At 40.8% G+C, this 21,689-nt stretch overlaps 1 protein-coding gene and 1 long non-coding RNA gene across 3 annotated transcripts; one reads left to right on the top strand and one right to left on the bottom strand.

The window, feature by feature from the left end:
- Positions 1 to 1,219: 1,219 nt before the first annotated feature.
- Positions 1,220 to 9,048, bottom strand: LOC105740521. Its single transcript, XR_004032326.1, has 3 exons — positions 8,511 to 9,048; positions 2,633 to 2,809; positions 1,220 to 1,434 (listed from the first exon to the last, which is right to left on the bottom strand). It is a non-coding gene; the product is annotated as an uncharacterized LOC105740521 (long non-coding RNA).
- TM4SF1 (transmembrane 4 L six family member 1) lies at positions 9,013 to 17,921 on the top strand. Of its 2 annotated transcripts, none has more exons than XM_012510671.2 (5): positions 9,013 to 9,455; positions 11,051 to 11,140; positions 11,232 to 11,377; positions 15,070 to 15,250; positions 17,077 to 17,921. In XM_012510671.2, exons 1-5 carry the CDS (start codon positions 9,279 to 9,281, stop codon positions 17,089 to 17,091), a joined length of 609 nt encoding a protein of 202 aa, XP_012366125.1. In that variant the 5' UTR covers positions 9,013 to 9,278; the 3' UTR covers positions 17,092 to 17,921. The 2 variants fall into 2 exon arrangements, with proteins under 2 accessions (XP_012366125.1, XP_012366123.1); XM_012510669.2 differs by having other exon boundaries at positions 9,045 to 9,455; positions 15,070 to 15,270.
- Positions 17,922 to 21,689: the final 3,768 nt, after the last annotated feature.

Below are 21,689 nucleotides of genomic sequence, written 5' to 3'. Positions count from 1 at the left end.
GTGCCAAACCTGGATGTGTCTGTGTCCAGGACTCTGATTCCTAAAAACATCAAGTCATTATAGAAGACATCAAGACCATTGAGAAGACAGTCAGGAAATCAGAGGGGGAGAAGGTCAGGAAGGATGAGGCCCTGCAATCCTTTTTATTCCCCTGGTGTCCTCAGGATGGTGAATAAGAACTCTAGGAACGTGCACCTGCAAAAGAAGATCCAGGGCAATGTAGGGATTCCACATCCTGAGCTTGCTTTGATAATATCTTCTTGCCAGCTATCCCCAATTCCTGATTTAGTTCCTCTTAGGGAGAGCTATTCTGAAAGGTCTCATCAGAGAAGCTTATTTGGTTTCTACTGGGCAAGTAATAAATGCATTATAAACATTCCAGATAATGTTTATGTTTCAAATTGGTTTTTCAGTTCCTTTGCAATTCTTGCTCAAGATTTCCTCACCTTCTAAGTCTGAAAAAGTAGTTTCCAAATCACGGTGAAGGCATTATTGAAAAATCAAGACCTTGTAGAATCTTACAGTCATTTGAAACAGGCCAGGCTAACGGTTTAACCTGAAAGTGGAATGGATTTCCCATCAGGGTTCCCATAGTGAACAACTATGTTTTTGTAACCTAACACAATGAAGGGAGTTGTCACTAGATGATTCAGCCAGTTAGAATCTCAACTCCCTTTCTGGGGAGGAAATCTGAAGCATGGTGTTTGTATTAGAGGCTAGGGTCATGCTTATTTGGACTTCAGTTCTCCCGCATCAAAGCCAGTTAGAGACTATGAACAGGGAGGGGGAAGGAAGGTGAACTGTCCACCTGGGCCAGAAGAGCAAGCAGTGTAGCCAAACCAAATCTGTCACCTTTTTTTGAGTGTCTCTCTTTCTAATACATATGCTCACTCGTTCTCTCTCTCTCACGCACACAAACACACACACACACGTTTCAACTCTCCACTGCTGTAAAGCTGTTCTTGGTAAAATTCCCTAGGGCAAAATCAACTGTAACTTGAGTTTTCAGCTCACTTAGTATCAGTGGGAAATTTGCCATGTTGGACTTTGACAGCCACAAAAACCAGTCTGACTGAGAGTGGCGAGGCCATGAGGTCTAGGTGGAGTATGAACTCACCAACTTGGAATGATTACTTGGAAAATGCTCATACTGCCTCTTATTTATGCCTCGGTCCAAGTCTTTGAGAGTGCTGAAGTCATAGAAATGACCAAACAAATGTATAGTAGGAAACTTTTTAATTCAGAACTCAAACACAAAATAATGCTCCTCTGTCACCAGGGATCCCTGGAAAATGATTTCTAAAAATAAGCTCTGAGCAAACCATCCTCGGTTCTTGTCCTTGTGGCATCTTCAACTCCCAACTGATGGAAATCTCACTGGTCTGAACTTCAAATGGTATGAAAGCAGGAGTGGAGAGTTTCACCCCAACCTTTCTGCAAAAAAGCAAGGATATTTTATATAAGGTCAAAAGACCATGTGAGGCAGGAGAATAGAGTCTGGAGGCAGGGAACCTAAGGCTTTTCACACCGACTTCCTAGAACTAAATTGAAAGGAAAACCCTAACTTTCCATGCCTCAGTAACAAAAGGACCAGAGGCTACTCCCTTTGACATTTTCTGCGTGGCAGTTGGGAAATTGTCTGTAAGCAACAAATCAGACTGATTGCTGGTAGAGACTTTGTTTCCAACTTAGTAACTTCACTCCAGACTCTGAATGGTCTGACTGTGGCTCTGATCAGACTGATTGTGGGTGGAGTCTTCAGTTTGCATAGAAGTATAACTTTGTAACTTCACCGTACCCTCTGATTGGTTGCTTTTTGCAACCAATCAGATGTTTGCGCAGGAGTGTGACCTTTGTAACTTCACTTCATCATCTGGTTGGCTGCTTTCTGCAACCAGTCAGACTGATTGTGGGCTACCACTTCATTTACATGAGGTGAGCATGAAGTGGCCAATGAGAAACTTCCAGGGGTATTTGGACCCAAGAAGATTCTGTATTCGAGCCCTTGAGCTGGTGCTCGAGCCCACTTCCACAATGTGGAGTGTACTTTCATTTTCAATAAATCCCTGCTTTTGTTCTTTTCTTGCTTCATTCTTTGCTTTGCTGGGCGTTTTGTCCAATTCTTTGTTCAAAACGCCAAGAACCTGGACAACTTGCAATCATGACCAGTGACACAGGTAGGGAAATCCTTTTACAAGTTAGACCTGGGTAAAGGAAATGAAAATAGGCTTTATTATTTCTCTCCTCTACTGAATCTAGACAATTCTTTTAAAAACTTTTAATTGCATACATCTTTTGTTTGTTGATAGTTCTATTTTGCTACAATAAAACCAAGTTTGTAGAATAGGAGCTGTAGCTTTAATTTTGAGACATCAGGTTAACCTTGAAATCATTCGTCGAATTAAAGTAGAATGCAAGTGATTAATGTCTCAAAATTATGTTATTTAGAAGTGCCAAAGAAACAGTCCCCGAATCTGATCAACATTGTAGTAAAATCAGCCCATTGTGTGAAGGAAAGAGCATGGGTACGTGAGTCAGGGAGCCCTGCGTAGGAGGAATCCAGGCCTAATTACTCGCCAGCCTTGTGACTTTGGCCTGCATGCTTAACCCAGATGAGCTTCAGTTTCCTCACCTGTAAACAGCTTTGCACAAGGGAGCTGTAAAGTTAAATTACGGCATCAGAGTGACTTGCATGTGCCCACTCTCCTTCTGCTCCACGCTCCTCTTCCCCTGAATGCACAGAAACTGGATACGTATTACCCAGGAACCCTGAACAGTTTTTGTCATTCTCCCCAAAGGCAGCTGTGATCTGTGGAAGGAGGCCAGCAGGAGAGAACTTGCCACTTTTCCCAGGGAGGATCTGGTCTCCCATCAGACAGAGAGAGGAGCTGCAAGTGGACTGCTACTTCTCCTACCTCACAAAGAGAACCACTTGGTGAACCAGGTTCAAAAGGTGCAAACACATGAATTCATCAGTTTAAATTTTTTAGAGTTTTTTATTTTAATCAACGGTTTTCTTCTCAACTGAAATGAACCTTCCTGGACTTGTGTAGCCTCATGTATAAAACTAGAAAGTTGGGCCACCTACATCAGTGGACTTCAACTCTGCTTGTGCACTGGAGTCATTTGGAGGACTTACTTAAAATGCAGATTCCAGGCCTCACCCACAGACATTCTGTTTCCCTTGGGCTGAATCAGGGTGTGTCGCTTTAGAAAACCATAGACCATTTTCTGTTGAAAGTCAAATGGTCTTTGAAGCCCTCCACATCTCACGTGCCAGGCTCTAATTATTCAACCCAAGGAAATGATACTCAGAACACGAGAGTCCTTTCCCCTTCAAGTATTTGTGCACTAGTTGTCTTAGGTGCCCTGGATGTCTTCAGCTCACCCATTCAACAGGAAGTCAGACCAGCCCTTCTGGGTAGCTAGCCCTCATGAAGGGAGACCCAGAGCCACATCTTGAGCTTCAGACCATAGGGCAGGCACTCCAGGAGGTGTCTTGTCTGAAAATGGCAACTGAGACCTGAGAGAGTTCTTGGCTTAATGAGCCATCAGCTGAGCAATGTTGCAGATAAAGATGGGGAATTGGTGATTAATTCTAGTTTAATTGGGCCAACAGAGCTTATTTTTTAGCCAAGAATAACTTGAGCTACAACCTAAAGTGAAGGGAAAGCCAGGAAGCTGTGTGTAAGGTGATCTTACACTGCTCCCTGCCTCTGCATCTCTCTACTGTGGTTGTCTGCCTTGATTATAGTTCCAAATAAAGGACAGCAACTGGCTTCCCTGTCTGGTCCCACACTCACCTTTTCCTGAGAACGACTTCTCCTGCATGTACCTGGTTGCAGGGATGGCTCCCAGCAGCCATGTTTTTGCAGGCCCCACAGGCATGGGCACCTGGCCCCACAGGCATGGGCACCTGACCTGGTCTTGTCCAATGCATGTCCCTTCTCTCACAATCTGGACATGGGATGAATCTCTTGAACTGAAAAAACTATAAACTTCAGAACTGTCAGTAGCCATATTTTTTGTGTGTGAACTGAGAACCAGAGACAACGAGACTGCACTAAGAAGAATAAAGTATATGGATAGAAAGAGTCAAAAACGCAAAATGTGGAGTATGACATTCTGAATTTCCAGAACTTTGTTCCCCTGTCCATGAGTTCCATCATCCTATCTGCATCTCCACCTTTGAAGTTTATAATTAACGCCCCTTTGTTTTAGGTAACTCAACTGGCTTCTGTTACTATAATCAGAATGCTCTAATGATCATTGTTACTATATAGGAATCATTACATTTGTCATGTTCAAATGAGTAAGAAACTACAAGGAAGGAGAAATACATGTGGAAAAACACAACTGGGGTGCAGGAGATCTGAGTTCAAATCTTCCTCCTAGAATCTCATAACCACATAGAATCATAGACTGTTTATGTTAATTCTTAAAGGTAACTCAGTTCCACTGCCAACTAGCTAGATGACCTTGGGAAGAGTTTTTAACCCCTGTGGGATTAACTATAAAATGGCCATAATGATTCCATTCACTCTATTGAGGCTTCTTTCAGCATGAAAATCTATGCTTATATAGCACTTGATATAAGGAAAAGGAGTTTTCCCTGGAATTATTCTTGAAGCCACATTCTGTGCATGAAAAGGTTGAAAGAGCTAACCCGAAGAAGCATATACCAGCTGCTTATGTTAATGATAGGTAAAATTGAACATTTTCTAATTTAAATATAGTAAATGTCAATTTTCCCTAACTTTTCATAAGATGTTTTGACTTTGCTTAAACACAAATAATCTTAGAACTCAACATATTCAACTTCCCTCTTCATCTGAACAAAATTTGGCAAATATTAATTGAGAGCCAACTAAATGCCTGACACTATGCTAGCCGCTGTGCCCTCAAAGAAGAAAATAGAAGGTCCCTGCTCTCTGAGACTTCAGTGAAGGTGGGGAAGCTAAGGAGGATACACACTCGTGCATCGTGGTCAGATTGGGGCTACCATGCAGGTGTGGTGTGTGTAAGAACAAAGCGGGAGTCATGAGCAGGCTGAGGGTGGGGTGGTGGGGGAAGCAGGCAGGGGTGTGACGAAAGGCATCATGGATGAAGTAACAAGTTCAGTCAGGGTAACAAGGCAGGGTAGGGTAGGCTGGGCAGAAATAGTAGGGCCTTGCCGGCAGTTTTGGCATATCCAAAACATGGGGCTGAGAACCAGCAGCTCATGCTCTGGAACCTGCAGTTCTGTGATGCAGTAAAAACCACTGCTTCCAAGGGTATCATGGATTAAGGGTGATTCCAGAAGGGATGTGGGAGCTAGAAATGAGTTTTACTATAACCGGGGGAAGTCCAGTATTTTAAAATTTATCACGAAAGATAACAAAGGAATCCAACATATATTGGAGTGATAGAATCCCAGAAAAGTAAATATAGTGAATCACAGATAGAGACATCTCCTCTGAGAGAGTGGGCTGATAAAAATAGTAAATAATCATAGGTAACTTTTTTTGAGTGACTGCTATATGCCAGATGCTTCAAGCTTTACACACATTGACTCATTTCTGCATACCACAACCCTATGAGGCAGATTTTATTATTTGTGTCAGAGAGGTCCTCTCAGTAAGGCCTTCTCCTTCTCTCACCTATTCCCCTTTTCTGCTCTTATCACCGTCTAATACCCTCTGTGTTTTACTTATTATTTTTTATTTGCCTCTCTCTTTCTGATAGAGTGGATACTCCTTAAAGGCAGGAATTTTGTTGTTTGCTTTGCTTACTGCTATATCCTCAGCACTTATAACACATAGTAGGAATCAATAGATGTCGGTGAATGAATGAATTATAGAAATAGAGGTACACGGTACACAATGGTTAATAGCTTGCCCCAAATCAAACAACCAGGCAGTGGTAGGGCCTGGGAGCAATGGTGTGAGTGGCTGGGAGATCTTGGGCTCACAGAGAGGCATAATGAAATTGAGGGTGGGGAGACTGGAGCATCAGCCTGGTTAAAAAGAGGCTTAAAAACTCATAGATTCGCTTATTTTAGTCATCCAACTATTCAATACTATTTACTGAGCACCTATTATGCACCAGACATGCTCCAGGTACTGGGGAAACAATGGTGAACAAGGCAGAAGGTGTCTGCACTCAGTGGGGAGGGGAGGGGAGACGACAACAGAAAAGGAAACAAGCAAATACACAGAATAACTTCAGAGGCTGATAAATTCTGTGATGATGATACAGCAGAGTAACATGATGGAGCATAACTAGAGATAGGGGGAATATCTTCCCTAGATAGGTCTGCAGAGAGGACTTCTTTGACAAAGTTACATATGAGCAGCATCCTGCAGCACGTATGTTTCTTTTTTCTGGGGAGAGGGTTTTATTATCAGATTTTCAAAAAAATCTTTTATTTTTTATTTTAAGATCCTCAAAAACCTGCTAAGAACCACTCCTCTAGCCCTGCTTTTTGTCTTATAGATTAGGAAACAGTCCTGGAATGTAAGTGACTGGACTGAGTCCACACAGCTGGAATATAGCAGAGTTGGGGGTCTCACTCCAGGCTTTCTCTTTCCAAGCCCCTCACTCTTCTCCATGCCCTACTGACTTGGAGATGGGGGAAAGAAGACAAAACGAAATTTAAGCACTTGAGGGTGAAGTGGTTGTATTAGTCCATTTTCACACTGCTATAAAGAACTGCCTGAGACTGTGTAATTTATAAAGGAAAGAAGTTTAATTGACTCACAGTTCTGCATGGTTGGGGAAGCCTTGGGAAACTTTCAATTATAGCGGAAGGTGAAGGAGAAGCAAGACAGCTTTTTGTTTTTTGTTTTTTTTTTTAAACTGAGTCTCCCTCTGTCACCCAGGCTGGAGTGTAGTGGCACTATCTAGGCTCACTGCAAACTCCACCTCCCAGGTTCACACCATTCTCCTGCCTCAGCCTCCCCAGTAGCTGGGACTACAGGTGCTCGCCACCACGCCCGGCTAATTTTTTTGTATTTTTTTGGCAGAGATGGGGTTTCACCATGTTAGCCAGGATGGTCTCGATCTCCTGATCTCGTGATCCACCCACCTCGGCCTCCCAAAGTGCTGGGATTACAGGCGTGAGCCACTGCGCCTGGCTGCAAGACACCTTCTTTACAAAGCAGCAGGAAAGACAAGCGTTGAGAGAAGGGGGAAGAGCTCCTTATAAAACTGTCAGATCTCATGAGAACTCACCTACTATCACAAGAACAGCATGGGGGAAACCGCCCCCCATGATTCGGTTCCCTCCCCCTAGTGTCTCACTTGAACGTGAGGATTATGGGGATTACAATTCAAGATGAGATTTGGGTGGGGACACAAAGCCTAACCATATCAGTGGTTTAAGAATCACTTTCCCCCATTTTGGCTCCAGGTGGGATAGATCAGCAGACAGGAGGGTTGCAATGATTATGCTTCAACAAAAGATGCTGTCATTCACCCATAGTGCCCAGGCTGTCACCAGTGGAAGCCTGTCTCCAAGCCGTCAGGCCGAACACACGTTCCCTGTTGTTGGATACATGGTGGTGACCCAATGATGCTCTTGTGAGGATTTGCCTGCCTCTGCCTGAGCAAGTGGGTGGTTCCAGGCTTCCCAACTCCACTGATTTATTTCCTCAGGCCATCCTGGATTCTGGCTTCACCCCTGTTAGTGTGCTGAGGCCACACTTCTTGGGCCCTCCTCCGGTCCCATGCCACATCACTAACCACAGCTGGTCTCCTCAAATTTTGTATGTGTCCCGCCCTCTAGTTTTGGGCCAAATCCTTCAGACTCTAGATTCACGAACCACATTCACCTTCTTCTTCTAAGCTAATGCCTCCCTACCTTGGTCCTTTTCTATTTTCTGTACTCTCTATCCTGTCCTGGTGACAAGGCCCTTCAGGCCTGGCCCCACCCAGCCACCCTGTCCACCTCCCACCGCCATCCACTGGCTGGTGCAATCTGCTGTTCAAGGCTTAAATTTATTCAGTGCCCAGCCCCTCCTTCTGCAAGGTAACCACCTAGAAAGTTAGTCTAACACCCTTTCTCTGCCCTGTGTGGGGAGCCTGTGGAAGCTGGTCTCAGGATCTGGCTGGGTAAACCATCTGATTACCTCCGTGTGGGTTCTGACACTCCTAGCCAGTTCCGTTTCTCTGAACCTTGTTTCTCCACTCTGCTTGCCAAGTTCCTTTCTCTTATTTTTTTCTCTCTCTCCCTCCTTTCCTCCCTCCTGCTATCCTTCCTTCCTTCCTTCCTTCCTTCCTTCCTTCCTTCCTTCCTTCCTTCCTCCCTCCCTTCTTCCCTCCCTCCCTCCTTCCCTCCCTCCCTCCTTCTCTCCCTCCCTCTCTTCTTTCCTTCCTCTCTTCCTTCCTCCTTTCCTCTTTCCTTCTCTCCCATTCTCCTCCTCCCCCTCTCTTCTTCCTCTTTTTATTTTTGTCCCATGCTTTAGGCCTTCCTTGGCCCTTCCTGGCATTGCTTTTCCTGACAGCAACACTCAATAATTTTTAAAAAGCACCTGAGCCCTTTGTGTTGACTGACGCCACCTCTGTTGTGGTGCAGATTTGTTTTAGAGACAGATGTCCAGGGACGCTGAAAACTGAAATCCATCCTGCAGAGCTTGCTGTAGGCAGAGTAAAGAAGTTTGCTCTGTAGTTTTCCCAACAGCCTCCTCAAATCCATGGGTGACGTCTCAGACACCTTGTATTTAATAGACAAGGAAATGAGCTCAGGAGATTTGCCCCAGGTTGTAAATTAAATCAGCACAAAGGTAGAAATGAACACAGAGCTCTCAGATTGGAAGCTGTCCAGACAGCTGCATGGAGCAGGGGCACAGCCCACTGTCTTTCAAAACCTCAACCAGGGCTGTTGCATCTCGGACACTTGGCAGTTACTGGAAAGTCATGTTAGGCTTTCCTGTTGATTCTTTATCTTGTGGAGGAGTTGCACAGTCAATGCCTTGTTCAAGATTAATCATTTTCCCTGTTGCCTATGACTGAGGCTGTTTCTCACGTCCTGCCCCTGGTTTTGCCTGTCCCAAGGATTTGGTCTGAAGGGCGGGACATTCCCCCTGCCTCTTCTCACCACAGCTGGAGCCTGCCATTAGGACCAATGAAAGCAAAGTACCTCATCCACTCAGTGACTAAGAATCGCAGTATTTAAGAGGTGGCAGGAATGGGCTGAGAGTGGTGTTTGCTTTCTCCACCAGAAGGGCACACTTTCATCTAATTTGCGGTATCACTGAGCTGAAGACAAAGAGAAGGGGGAGAAAACCTCGCAGACCACCATGTGCTACGGGAAGTGTGCACGATGCATCGGACATTCTCTGGTGGGGCTCGCCCTCCTGTGCATTGCAGCTAATATTCTGCTTTACTTTCCCAATGGGGAAACAAGGTATGCCTCCGAAAACCACCTCAGCCGCTTCGTATGGTTCTTTTCTGGCATCGTAGGAGGCGGCCTGCTGGTAAGTCATTCAGGATTATTACTGAATTATCTCCGTTTCCTAGACGTTTTCATTATGTATTTTCATGGAAAGTTTTTTGTAATGCATATTTCCAAATCAAGTGACTTTTTTGTTTTTGTTCATTCCTTTGAAAGCAGATTATACAAAAGCGAGATTGGTACAGTATAGCGTAGTAATTTTATTAGATGTTGTTTTACAAAACACTCTTTCAACTAAAAGTGAATGGCCTTTTTGCTAAACTCTATAGGTAGGAAACAGATATTCGCTTTTAAATCAGATTTGAGAGACTATAGAGTTTCTACTAGAGCGGGTAGTCATTTAACATTTGCTCTGGGGAGCTGGAAGGGGTTGGCTGATTCTCTGCCTAAATCAACAGTTTTGAATCCAAATTCTCTGCTGTTTATTTTCAGCCATCTGTGATAGGGAAAAATAATGAATTGTGAGTGCATTGCTATTTTAAAAGAACTCTAAGCTTTCTTCTTTATGTAATGCTGGGGTGTGGTGTCTAGGAAAAACCCTACAGTTAGCAGCAGGTCGGTGTCTGAAGCTAATAGTGGAATGTGTTGTTTTTTCCAAGATTTGTTTTTGATTGAAGTGAGAGGAATTTCCCTGCCAACCTGGGAGCTGAAAGCATTAGCTTCAACCACAGCATGGAAAGAATGTGAACAAACTTAAGTTTGCTACTTTAAAGTGCTGGGATTAAAAATTTTAAAGAGAAATTTTATGGAATGGTACCATACATGATAAATTTTCTTAATCAAGTAAAAGATAGTAAAACATTTAAACCTAATACACGGATTATGGCATGGCAAATCTGCCCTAAATTATTTATTTAATGAGATTTTATTTAATTTTATTTTATCTAATGAGATGGGGTTTCGCCATGTTGCCCAGGCTGGTCTTGAACTCCTGGGCCCAAGTGACCCTCCTACCTTGGCCTCCCAAAGTGCTGGGATTACAGGCATGAGCCACAGTGCCCGTCTGCCTCAAATTTAAGCATTATTATCATGTTAACATGATTATTTGTCTTAAACATAACATCACACTTAAGTTTCTTTCGATCTTGAACCTGAAGTATTTCATATTTACTATATTTTAAGAGCTTAATATTGTTAAGTTAAAACTATGCATTTGTATAATCAAGGAAGCAGTTCATATTTATTATATATAGCTTTCATGTCTCCCATTTACAAAAAAGTTTCAGTTATTCTATTAAAGATTTGTTGGTATATTCTGCATTTTACAAGGGGAAAAAATCATATTTAAAAAAAGGGTTTAATATTTCCAAGAGTTTGTATCTGAGGTTGTGTGATAAACTCTTGAGGAATAAACACATTTACAGTTTATTATTTTACTCCTCCCATGTTACACCCTCATCCTAAAAAATGCTTTGACAGGTTACATGAAAACAAGCAGATATGACATTTAGATGGTCTTTTTCTCCTCAGAGGTTTACAGTCTTTGGGATATCTGGTCAACCTAATCAAAGCCAGTTAACGTCATTAGAAATAAATATATTTTACCAAGAGATGCCTAACCTGACCCATATGAGCCTGAGCAAGTCAATGACTTGACTTTGTTTGTTTCCTAACCAGATGCTCCTGCCAGCATTTGTCTTCATTGGGCTGGAGCAGGATGACTGCTGTGGCTGCTGTGGCCATGAAAACTGTGGCAAACGATGTGCGGTAGGTCCTCCTGCCCTGGTGGTGAAAATGACTCCTAAGATGTAGCTGTGGCACTCTGTGGCTCACGTCCTGTGTTTCTCCTTTTCCCTAGATGCTTTCTTCTGTACTGGCTGCTCTCATTGGAATTGCAGGATCTGGCTACTGTGTCATTGTGGCAGCCCTTGGCTTAGCAGAAGGACCACTATGTCTTGATTCCCTCGGCCAGTGGAACTACACCTTTGCCAGTACCGAGGGCCAGTATGTAATTATTCTCTACATGGCTACACATTTTTATCCACCACATGTATATAGTGGCAGCTCTATCAAACCAGATAGGCATCCACTTACCCATCCATCCACCCACCTAGCCAGTGTTTATTCTCACTGACTCAGGCATGGTTTAGGCAATAGGTATCCAAGGATGGAGCCCAGTCCCTGACCTAAACAAGTTCTAAATGCTTCTTTTCTTTTCTTTTCTTTTCTTTTCTTTTCTTTTCTTTTCTTTCTTTCTTTCTTTCTTTCTTTCTTTCTTTCTTTCTTTCTTTCTTTCTTTCTTTCTTTCCTTCCTTCTTTCTTTCTTTCCTTCCTTCTTTCTTTCTTTCCTTCTTTCTTTCTTTTTTTTTTTTCCCAGAGACAGGGTCTTGATCTGTCACCCAGGCTAGAATGCAGTGGCACAATCATAGCTTACTGCAGCCTCTAACTCCTGAACTCAAGCAATACTCCTTCCTCAGCTTCCCAAATACAAAGTGCTTTTGAATAGATTCAATAATTCAATCCTCATAATAACCCTATGAAGTGACTTCCTGTTTTAAAGATGAGGAAACAAAATCACAGAGAGATGGAGTAATTCATCCAAGGTCACGTTGCCAGAAACTGGCAGTTAGCATTTGAACCCAGGCAGTCTGGATGTAGAGTTTGTGTTCATATAGTGCATCTCAATTACTTCATACATTATACCAGAACGATTGCCTGATTAAGTGTAATACATTTTACTATTTTATAAGAAAGTATTATAGAATCCATATATAATAAGAATGGCAACTATATGAATTTAACTCAAGCCCAGGGCAAATCATGCCCTTACCCCTATACACACATACACTCATATAAAACATACAAACTATGTACAATGCCCCCTTTTTTAGTTATTAAGCTATGTAAGTAAGGCCTAGTCACAATCATAATATCAGGATAATTTGTGCTGTTCCGCCATTCTATGTTGATACTTATTTTTTTTTATCAGTTATCAAGAAAAGAACAGAAACAGCACAGCTGATAGAAACGGATGTATGTGGTGATGAATGGATGACATGTTTCTTTGAGCAGGAGTTGACTCTGAGTTTACTTTTTCCTTACTCAACTTTCTGAAGTTGAATTTTGAAAGGTTTAGTTTTGAGATTCATGATTAAAAATAATATTAATAACGAATTATATTATCAAGAATGTTTGTCCCCATGAATTTAAAGCATGTAGTGAGGATATATGAATCTCACAAATTTAGCATAGTTATGAGATCATGATTTTGAATTAGCCGGGTTCAATCACAGCTCTGCACCTATCTATAGGAAAAGGTGAACTGAGCTCTCTGCATCTCAGTTACTCCACTGGTAAAATAAAATCAATGGCAATTGTCATGAGAATTAATGACATAATATGTAAAATGTTCCCCACAGAGGCTGCCACATTGTGAGCAACTGCCACTGTTAGCTGTTAATGTTATCTACTACCTTACAATAAACATAACCCAATGGTAGCCTTTGAAGGAAAATTGATACTTACAGAAGTTTGAAATTTTGGTGTTCAAAACTGTGATCAATCATGACTCAGCTTTTATCAGAACATACTGGATGTACTAGTAGAAAATGGCTATTCACATATGTACAAACATACAAAACTATTGCACAAACAGACTTCTAAGAAAAGTCATGACTTATGCAGCCAGAATGCAGGGAGAGGTGGTAGTATCGCTAAATGGTTTTTATAGCTATTTGACTGTTTGCCCCTCCCATTATCCACCCTGGATTCTAACCCTGGATTCTACAAGAAACCTTCCTCCTCTTCTATGTCATTCTTCATTTAAAACTGTCCAAGGATTTCAATATGGGAAATAACTAACAGTCACAAGCCACAGGTTAGTTGCCTGGGAGCCAGGTGGAGCCGAAGAATTTTTTTTACATTGCAACCTGAAAATATAGATTTTTGTTCTGCTGACATGCAGAAAGGGCCACAAAAACAGAACTTTTTTTGAAAGCAACAACTATAATCTCTGATTGGCTCAATGAACTATTGTAAAGTTAGGTCTCAAATTCCAAGCCCCTTTGTTCTGTTGTGGCAGGAAGTTGTGATAAGAAAAGAATTATATCAGACCTCTTTGTGGAATTAAGTCAAACCTTGATTTTCCCACATGATTGTATTATATTTCGTTAAGAATCCAAATACTCTGTAGCAAAGGCTGAAATTCTAGGAGGGCTATCAGAAGTAGAATTTTTCAGACTGGAAGAATATCCAGGTATTTATAAACTCGACTAAATCCTAGAATCTATAGTCAGATATCACCTCAGTATGGTTTGCTGACATTTCACAAAGCAACTTCATGTTGTTATTTATCACTCAACTGCTTTTAAAATGTGTTGAGTGGCTATTGTGTGTCAGATACTGTTCTAGTGGCTGGATATACAATGATGAATAGGTCTGGCTCCTACCTTCATGGAGCTCAGCCTTATTGAATAGATACATAAGCAGGTGTTCTCCCTGGACTAGGTTAGGTGCCCTTCCTCTGTGGCTCTTCCGTACTTTGTTTACCGATCAGCATATCTGTTGCATTGAGATTACTTGTGACTTGTCTCTGCCTTTAGAAGCTATGCTCTTTCAGGACAGAGCCCGTGCCCTGTGCTCCATTATATCCCCAGCTCTGGCTCAGTGTCAGACTCACACTGAGTGCTCAATAATCTTTGTTGAATGAGCGAATGCAGTGTGCTACATGCTATTATCAACACTTGGGCACAGCATCATGAAAGTGAAGAGCTATCAGCCGGGCGTGGTGGTTAACGCCTGTAATCCCAGCACTTTGGGAGGCTGAGGCAGGGGAATGGCTTGAACTCAGGAGGTAGAGGTTGCTATGAGCCAAGATTGCGCCATTGCACTCCAGCCTGGGCAACAGAGCCAGACTCCATGTCAAGAAAGAGTAAAGAGCTATCAAATTAGTTGGGTTTAATCCCATGAATTTGCTTCATGTTGCAAATTAATTTATTCCTTAAAAACAAAAAATAGCTTTGTTCCAAAGGTCTCAGTTGAAAAATTCCAGCATATTAAATATCCAAACTTGCCAGAATTTGGATAATTTTCAAAAGTGACAAATTGAGATGTAATAAAATGATCTAAATTAATATTTTAAAGTTCAAAAAAAAACTAGCCTAAAGAGATTTTATTTTCTAAGTATTCACTCAATATTCAATACAAATACCCATCTTTTATACCAATAACAACAATAAAATTGGAAAACAGTTTTAAAAAACACATACACGTACTCTACTTTAGCACATGGATTATTTTCATTTTTCTGCATTTGCTCGTAGTTTACTTCCATATACATACATGAATCTTACCTAGCTTTAAACAAAGCACAAACACAGTTCTGCATTTTTATTTTTGTTTATAAGAATTCAGATGCCTGTTAGGGAATATAAACATCATTATAAGGTGAGAATTTCTGACCAGGTAATCCTAGATTGGGGTCAAAAATTATAAATTATAATTTTATGTTTATCATTACAGTAGGATCTGGGCTAAATTCCTCCATTTTGTGGAATGACATGCATTGGAAGAAACTTACACAGGATATTGAATAATTCATTCCTTTTTTCTGAATGAAAAACCACCAAACAAAAGTAGTTTATGAAGTATCCCCTTAAGTATGACCATGTGTCAGAAGTTTCTCTTTTTACCCACAGGTACCTTCTGGATACCTCCACATGGTCCCAGTGCACTGAACCCAAGCACATTGTGGAATGGAATGTATCTCTGTTTTCTATCCTCTTGGCTCTTGGTGGAATTGAATTCATCTTGTGTCTTATTCAAGTAATAAATGGAGTGCTTGGAGGCATATGTGGCTTTTGCTGCTCTCGCCAACAGGTAAGAACCTGCATGAAAATGTCGTAGTCTGGCCCTGGTGTTAATATACCATTGTTTTCATCATAAAGAAAAAGGCAAAACCAAACATGCTTGACCTACCAGCATTTATTCTGATATCATCTTTGTAGCAATACAATTATAGCATTCACTTCAGCTGTCAGTAACAAGCTTCCTCGAGTCTCACAGTCACAGGATTGTCTTAGTTCTTTGCAGTTGGCTCTATGTACACAAGAACATGCTGCCCATAGACACAGCACTCCCTTCAGGATCTAATTCACTGCCTCTGCTCTCGCTGCAGAGACAGAAAAAAAGAGATGTCTGCTCATTGTTTGCTGTTATATTCCCAACTAGTATACATAAGTAATAGCCAACCATTCAATGCATCAGGCACTATGCTAAACGCATTTTTCAGATGAGACTATGACTCAAATATTAAGCAATAGGCTTAAGATCACCTACTCAGGAAATAACAGGCTTCAAACCTTGAGTCATTTTGTGCAAAAGCTCCTGCTTTTAACCTGTATTCCACACTTGCTGTTTGGTTGGATTTTCTGCAATTCCTTCCTAATAAGGAGTCATAAAAATGCCTAAGCAGTAAGTATGGAGGATCACTAGCAATCTTTGAACAGCAGCTCATGAAAAGCCTTTCGTTGTGAAAGAAAGCCAGGAAGCACTTGTTTCCTGGGGATATGATTTAGGAGAAAAAAATGCATTTGTTTGTAGCAGTGAAAGTTCTTGTTTCTATATCCTCCTAATATAGATATATATATATTATTGAATTGATGAAAGTCCAGCTTTGATCCTATCTTTGAGAGGGTTATTTTATGTCTTATATTTTTCAAACCATTTACTCCTCTGGTGCCGGATCTGTTAACTTTCTTTTAAAAATAAGACAAAAACCTAATGAAAACTGAAAGTCCATTGCTACCATGAAAAACTTTGCTGAAAATAAAAGGAAACTCTCTGTAATTTTGGGGGAAGGTTAAAATGAAAATCTAGTTTTCCTTATCAGGCCAGTATAGCAAGATTGATAATTTCTTTGGCAAATTTCCAAGAAAATAAGGGAGTGGGAAACCTTCAATATGGAGCTTCTTTCAAGCAATATGGTTGGGGAAGGGCAGAGAAGTATCCTCTAGGGATGGCTGTCATGCAGCTTCCCTTTAGCCTTGAATTTCATACAAGGCAGAGTTCAAAGTAAGTGATTACTTGTACTAAATGTACTCACTTAGTACATTTTGGGGACAAACATAAAGAGCCAATGACCAAAATGGCTGAAGTGATTTGGCAGGGAATGAGACTCTCCTCTGATTTGGGGTAGTAAATACACCGGGTTTCCCAGCTGAGTCACTGTAGGGATGGCTTCTTCCCAGATACTACAGGGAAGATCTGTTACCTTTGTTTATAAGACAAAAGACACTTTGAAAGGGCAGGGCTTTTCATGTAGAAGAGTCAGGTCCCTAACTCGGTAGCATTTAATTTGAAAGGTTACCCACATTGAGCTCATACCAGTATGAAACTTCCATGGCATTATCTTTTAAATCCCTAAGATTAAAACCCCACACAAATGCACTCAAAGCAACCCAACATCAGTATCCTGCAGTTTCTATGGGCCCTTTCTGCGGCCTTTACTCATGGAAGACAAGGGATCTGGGTTTGTTTAGGAAACATTTTGTGAACATTGTCCAAGCCCTAAGTATGGTTGGCCTAAGCTTTGCTGAAGCTGGGATCAGTCTGTTTATGTTTGCTTAAAATAGGAACTTAAAGGACTAAAATGTCATCATTATTTATCCTGATTATAACCTAATGGTATTTTATTTTCTTTACAGCAATATGACTGCTAAAAGAACCACCCCAGGACAGAGCCACAATCTTCCTCTATTTCATTGTAATTTATATATTTCACTTGTATTCATTTGTAAAACTTTGTATTAGTGTAATATACTCCCCATAGTCTACTTTTACAAACGCCTATAAAGACTGGCATCTTCACAGGACGTCAGTGTTTAAATTTAGTAAACTTTTTTTGCTTTTGTTTTTTTTTAAGGAATGAGGAAACAAACCACCCTCTGGGGGTAATTTACAGACTAAGTGACAGTCCTCAGTATATCTGAGATAAACTCTATAATGTTTTGGATAAAAATAACATTCCAATCACTATTGTATATATGTGCATGTATTTCTTAAATTAAAGATGTCTAGCTGCTTTTTATAAGACCAAGAAGGAGAAAATCCGACAACCTGGAAAGATTTTTGTTTTCACTGCTTATATGATGTTTCCCATTCATACACCTATAAATCTCTAACAAGAGGCCCTTTGAACTGCCTTGTGTTCTGTGAGAAACAAATATTTACTTAGAGTGGAAGGACTGATTGAGAATGTTCCAATCCAAATGAATGCATCACAACTTACAATGCTGCTCGTTGTTGTGAGTACTATGAGATTCAAATTTTTCTAACATATGGAAAGCCTTTTGTCCTCCAAAGACGAGTACTAGGGATCATGTGTTTAAAAAAAGAAAGGCTAAGATGACTGGGCAAGAAGAAAGATGGGAAACTGAATAAAGCAGTTGATCAGCATCATTGGATCACGGGGAGGAGTGAGGGCAGGAGGACCACGAGGAAATACCTTCAAAACTAACTTGTTTACAACAAAATAAAGTATTCACTACCATGTTGTTGTTGTTTAGTTTCATTGTCCTTAAAAGTTCTCTTTTTTCTCCCCCCCCCTTTTTTTTTTTCCAGTTTGCAAGTTATGTGGCCCCTATTGCTAACAGCTTCCTGTCTTTTTGTTTCCTTATCCTACTCTCTCATCCTCTTTCTCCTCTTCTTTCTCTGCTGTCTGTAAATTGCCATTGCTGTACCTGTGGGATCATCACTCCAGTTAGGCAGTGGTCCTTTCTACCAGGTGCTGCAGGTATCGGCCTCCCTGGAAGGGTAAGAGGCATTTTTCTCCTTACTGTACAGGGTTAGGCTCTTTCAAGTCACGGGATTCCCGGACTTCTTGGGAATTTTCTATAGAAATGTTCTGTTTTTGGTGTTCATTGGTCTGGACAACAGACAAGCACATTTATAAAGAAGCATAACCAGCTATTAGACAGCAGAGCTCCTCCTATGGTCAAGCTGCCCTGCGGTGGGCGGCTCCTGACTGAAGGTTTCAGCCTATTCTGTACCATAGTCCCACTGGCAGGCTGGTGAAACCTACAGACACCTTTGAAGAATAATGTTCATAAATACATAAAATGCATAGAATTATGAAGAAAACAATACACTAGAATATTTTATGAAAATGTTTTTTTAAATGTATAGTGTAGTTGTCTTGACAGCCAGCTCTGTCACTTCAACACCTGTGGACAGACAGCAATAATGTGTGTCCTAACAGCCTTCTAATGAGTGGGTCTAAGAACTATCCTACTTTTTTTTTTTGTTTACTGAGCAGAGTTAGCCAATATGCTAAGCACTTTTGTTATTTATTTTTATTATTATTATTTTTTATTTTCTTTAAGTTCTGGGATACAAGTGCGGAACGTGCAGGTTTGTTACATAGGGATACATGTGCCATGGTGGTTTGCTTCACCTATCAACCCATCATCAACCACACGCATTAGGTATTTGCCCTCCCTCCCATTGCCCCCCAGCCCCCTAACTACTGTACTTTTGAAATACAATTTCAATTAAAATGATATTTCAAGATACCTGCAGCAAATTTAATGTGATATGAAAACATATGCAAATTTTTATTGTAGATCAAAGTATGATCAGTATTACTGATGCTACTTTGGTTTGTTGCATAGTCATAATTAAAGGAAATATTAAATTTTTGTTATAAGTTAGTAAAAAATGACACTTTTTTCCCATCTAAATTTAACACCCCACTCCCCCAGTTATTTATCCATGGGGTCTTTTGGGAATTCTTGGACACCAGATTGAAAACTCCTGCAATACGGGATCCAAGAAAAAAGGCAAAACAATCAGTCATAAGCATCATTTTTTCCTAAATCTATCCTCAAAGGACATGGCAATAATAATTATCAACCATTATCATAATAACAGCAACCATTTCTTGAGTCCCTTCAGTATGTCACTTACTGTAATTAGTTTTACACATACTATTCCACTGCAATCTCTCAGCAGTCCTAGAAGGTATTACTTCTCTCTATTTTATAGACTCAAAGCTCAGTGAGGTTAAGTAATCTGTCCAAGGCCACATCTTTAGCAAATGAAAAAAACTGTAGCAAAAAAAAAAAAGCTGATTTGAATCCAAGTGGGTGTAACATGAACACTGTGTTCTCCCTGCTCCTCTCCTCTGCCTCATCTACCTGCTCTGCCACCAGGGCCCAGGGGCTAGAGTCTTCCTCTTATCCTACACTGGCACTCAGATACTCCACCCACCTAATGGGGACTTTGACAGGCCCCTGAGAGCCTCAGTCATCCCTATCCTAGAGCCTAAGTTTGAGTGACTCAACATTTCCCCTTGTTTGTGGATCCTTTAATAGTAGACATTGTCATCACCTGAAGGAAATAGCTTACACAAATTACCTTACACCCTCCTTAAGTTCTGTTTATAGCCTACGCTCCTGGTTTGTAATATTCTAGGCCTTTCAATTTGGCTGGAAACTCCCTCAGGGGTTGTACTAAAACAGCTCATTCTTACCTGACAACATTAAAACAATAAAAATTACTGTAGAATCTGAATCACTTGAATAGTACACAAGGCCTCTGAGTGTCAATTTGCCATAGTTACCAAATTTACAAATATATTCCTACATAAAGGAAATCTCACGCACTGAAATCTCAGACAATTGATGGAATGTTACCTTTACCACAGTATGAGTTTCTTGTATGTGTGTGAGATCTTTTTTATTGTTTTCTCTGACGCTTACCCATGTTAAGAACGGGTATGGGATTTGATGCAACTTTTCAGAGAAGACATTTGGTGATCTGTGTCAACAATATATAAAGCCTACACATCCTTTAGCCAAGTATTTTTACTTGTAGAAATTTATTTTAAGAAAATCATCAAGGATGTTCACAACAGTTCAGTTTCCAGTAATAATTATGGGAGCATTGTTTGTAACACCAGGAAAAATGACAAGAGCCTAAATCTCTGATAACAAGGAACTGATTTGATAAATGTAGTCAGTGGCTGTTAAATCAGGGTAAATATACGAACCACACAACATTACATGAAAGAGAAAGTTTCGAAAATATAGAAAAGAAGGGTTCTATATCTCTCTCTACTAGGTATATGTATATTATAAATACCATTTAAATATATTACTGAAAAGGAATTTCAATCAGATTCAATGTGATTTTTGTCTTGATTCATTTCGCTTATCTATACTTTCTGAAATTTCTACCATAAGTACGTATTACTTTTAGAAATAAAACAAAAATGAGATGAGAAGAAAGATTCAGTCCTAAAATAATTCAGGGAGCAGCCCGCAGTCTTTACGGGAAACTCCCCAAGTATGTGAGAAAACCATTGTTCTTGTGCTTGGACAGAGGAGTCATCCTACAGTAAATACGGGGGGATAATTATGCCTGCAATTAGGTGAAGGGATGGGCCAGGTGAGGCTGGCAGTAACCATAGGCTAAAAATATAATGGGAGCCCATAATTTCAATTGTGTGTTTGGGAAATGTTAAGTGCACAGTTTCTACTTAGACTAGCCACTAAGTAAGATTTTTTACAAATATCAACCATGTATCTGTTTTCTGTATTTTAAAATGAAATGGCATACCTTTACTTTGAACATTGGCTTTTTATCAGGGCTTTGTGTACTACAGGTTGGATTTTCCTTATTTTAATTTTCTCAGCTCACTGCAACCTCTGCCTCCTGAGTTCAAGCGATTCTCCTGTCTCAGCCTCCCGAGTGGCTGGGATTACAGGCTCACGCCACCATTCTTGGCTAATTTTTGTATTTTTGGTAGAGACAGGGTTTCACCATGTTGGCCAGGCTGATCTCGAACTCCTGACGTCGTGATCCTCCCACCTCGGCCTCCCAACGTGCCGAGATTACAGGTGTGAGCCACCCCACCCGGCCCTCCTTCTTTTAACATTAAATAGTTTGTGTATGCAAGTCCTGGCCAATTTAGACACATATTTTAATTATTGTAGTTAAAGAAGTCCACTAGGTTTTTCTGGAGCTAGATTTCATGTTACTTCCTAGAATCAACTATTTGCTCTCATTTCTCTCTCTTTTTCTCTCTTTCTCTCTCTCTCTTACACACACACACACACACACACACACACACACACTTTCCTAATACACAGCAATTAAAAAGAACAAACTACTGCTGCATGAGACAATGTGGATGAATCTTGTAAATAATGAGAATCAAGGCCAGGCGCTGTGGCTCAGGCCTGTAATCCCAGCACTTTGGGAGGCCAAGACGGGCGGATCACTTGAAGTCAGGAGTTCAAGACAAGCCTGGCCAACA

The sequence above is a fragment of the Nomascus leucogenys genome, chromosome 11, assembly GCF_006542625.1.
Source record: "Nomascus leucogenys isolate Asia chromosome 11, Asia_NLE_v1, whole genome shotgun sequence".
In the NCBI taxonomy this organism is placed as follows: domain Eukaryota; kingdom Metazoa; phylum Chordata; class Mammalia; order Primates; family Hylobatidae; genus Nomascus; species Nomascus leucogenys.
The sequence above is the reverse complement of the archived record's forward strand: the minus strand, read 5'-3'. Positions and strand labels throughout refer to the sequence as shown.

Bases quoted from the DNA above. Each gene is read 5' to 3' on its own strand.
- TM4SF1 (XM_012510669.2), top strand. From the start codon at position 9,279: ATGTGCTACGGGAAGTGTGCACGATGCATCGGACATTCTCTGGTGGGG. The intron at 9,456-11,050 runs GTAAGTCATTCA...TTTCCTAACCAG, and splicing joins TCGTAGGAGGCGGCCTGCTG to ATGCTCCTGCCAGCATTTGT. The intron at 15,271-17,076 runs GTCGTAGTCTGG...TTTTCTTTACAG, and splicing joins GTAAGAACCTGCATGAAAAT to CAATATGACTGCTAAAAGAA.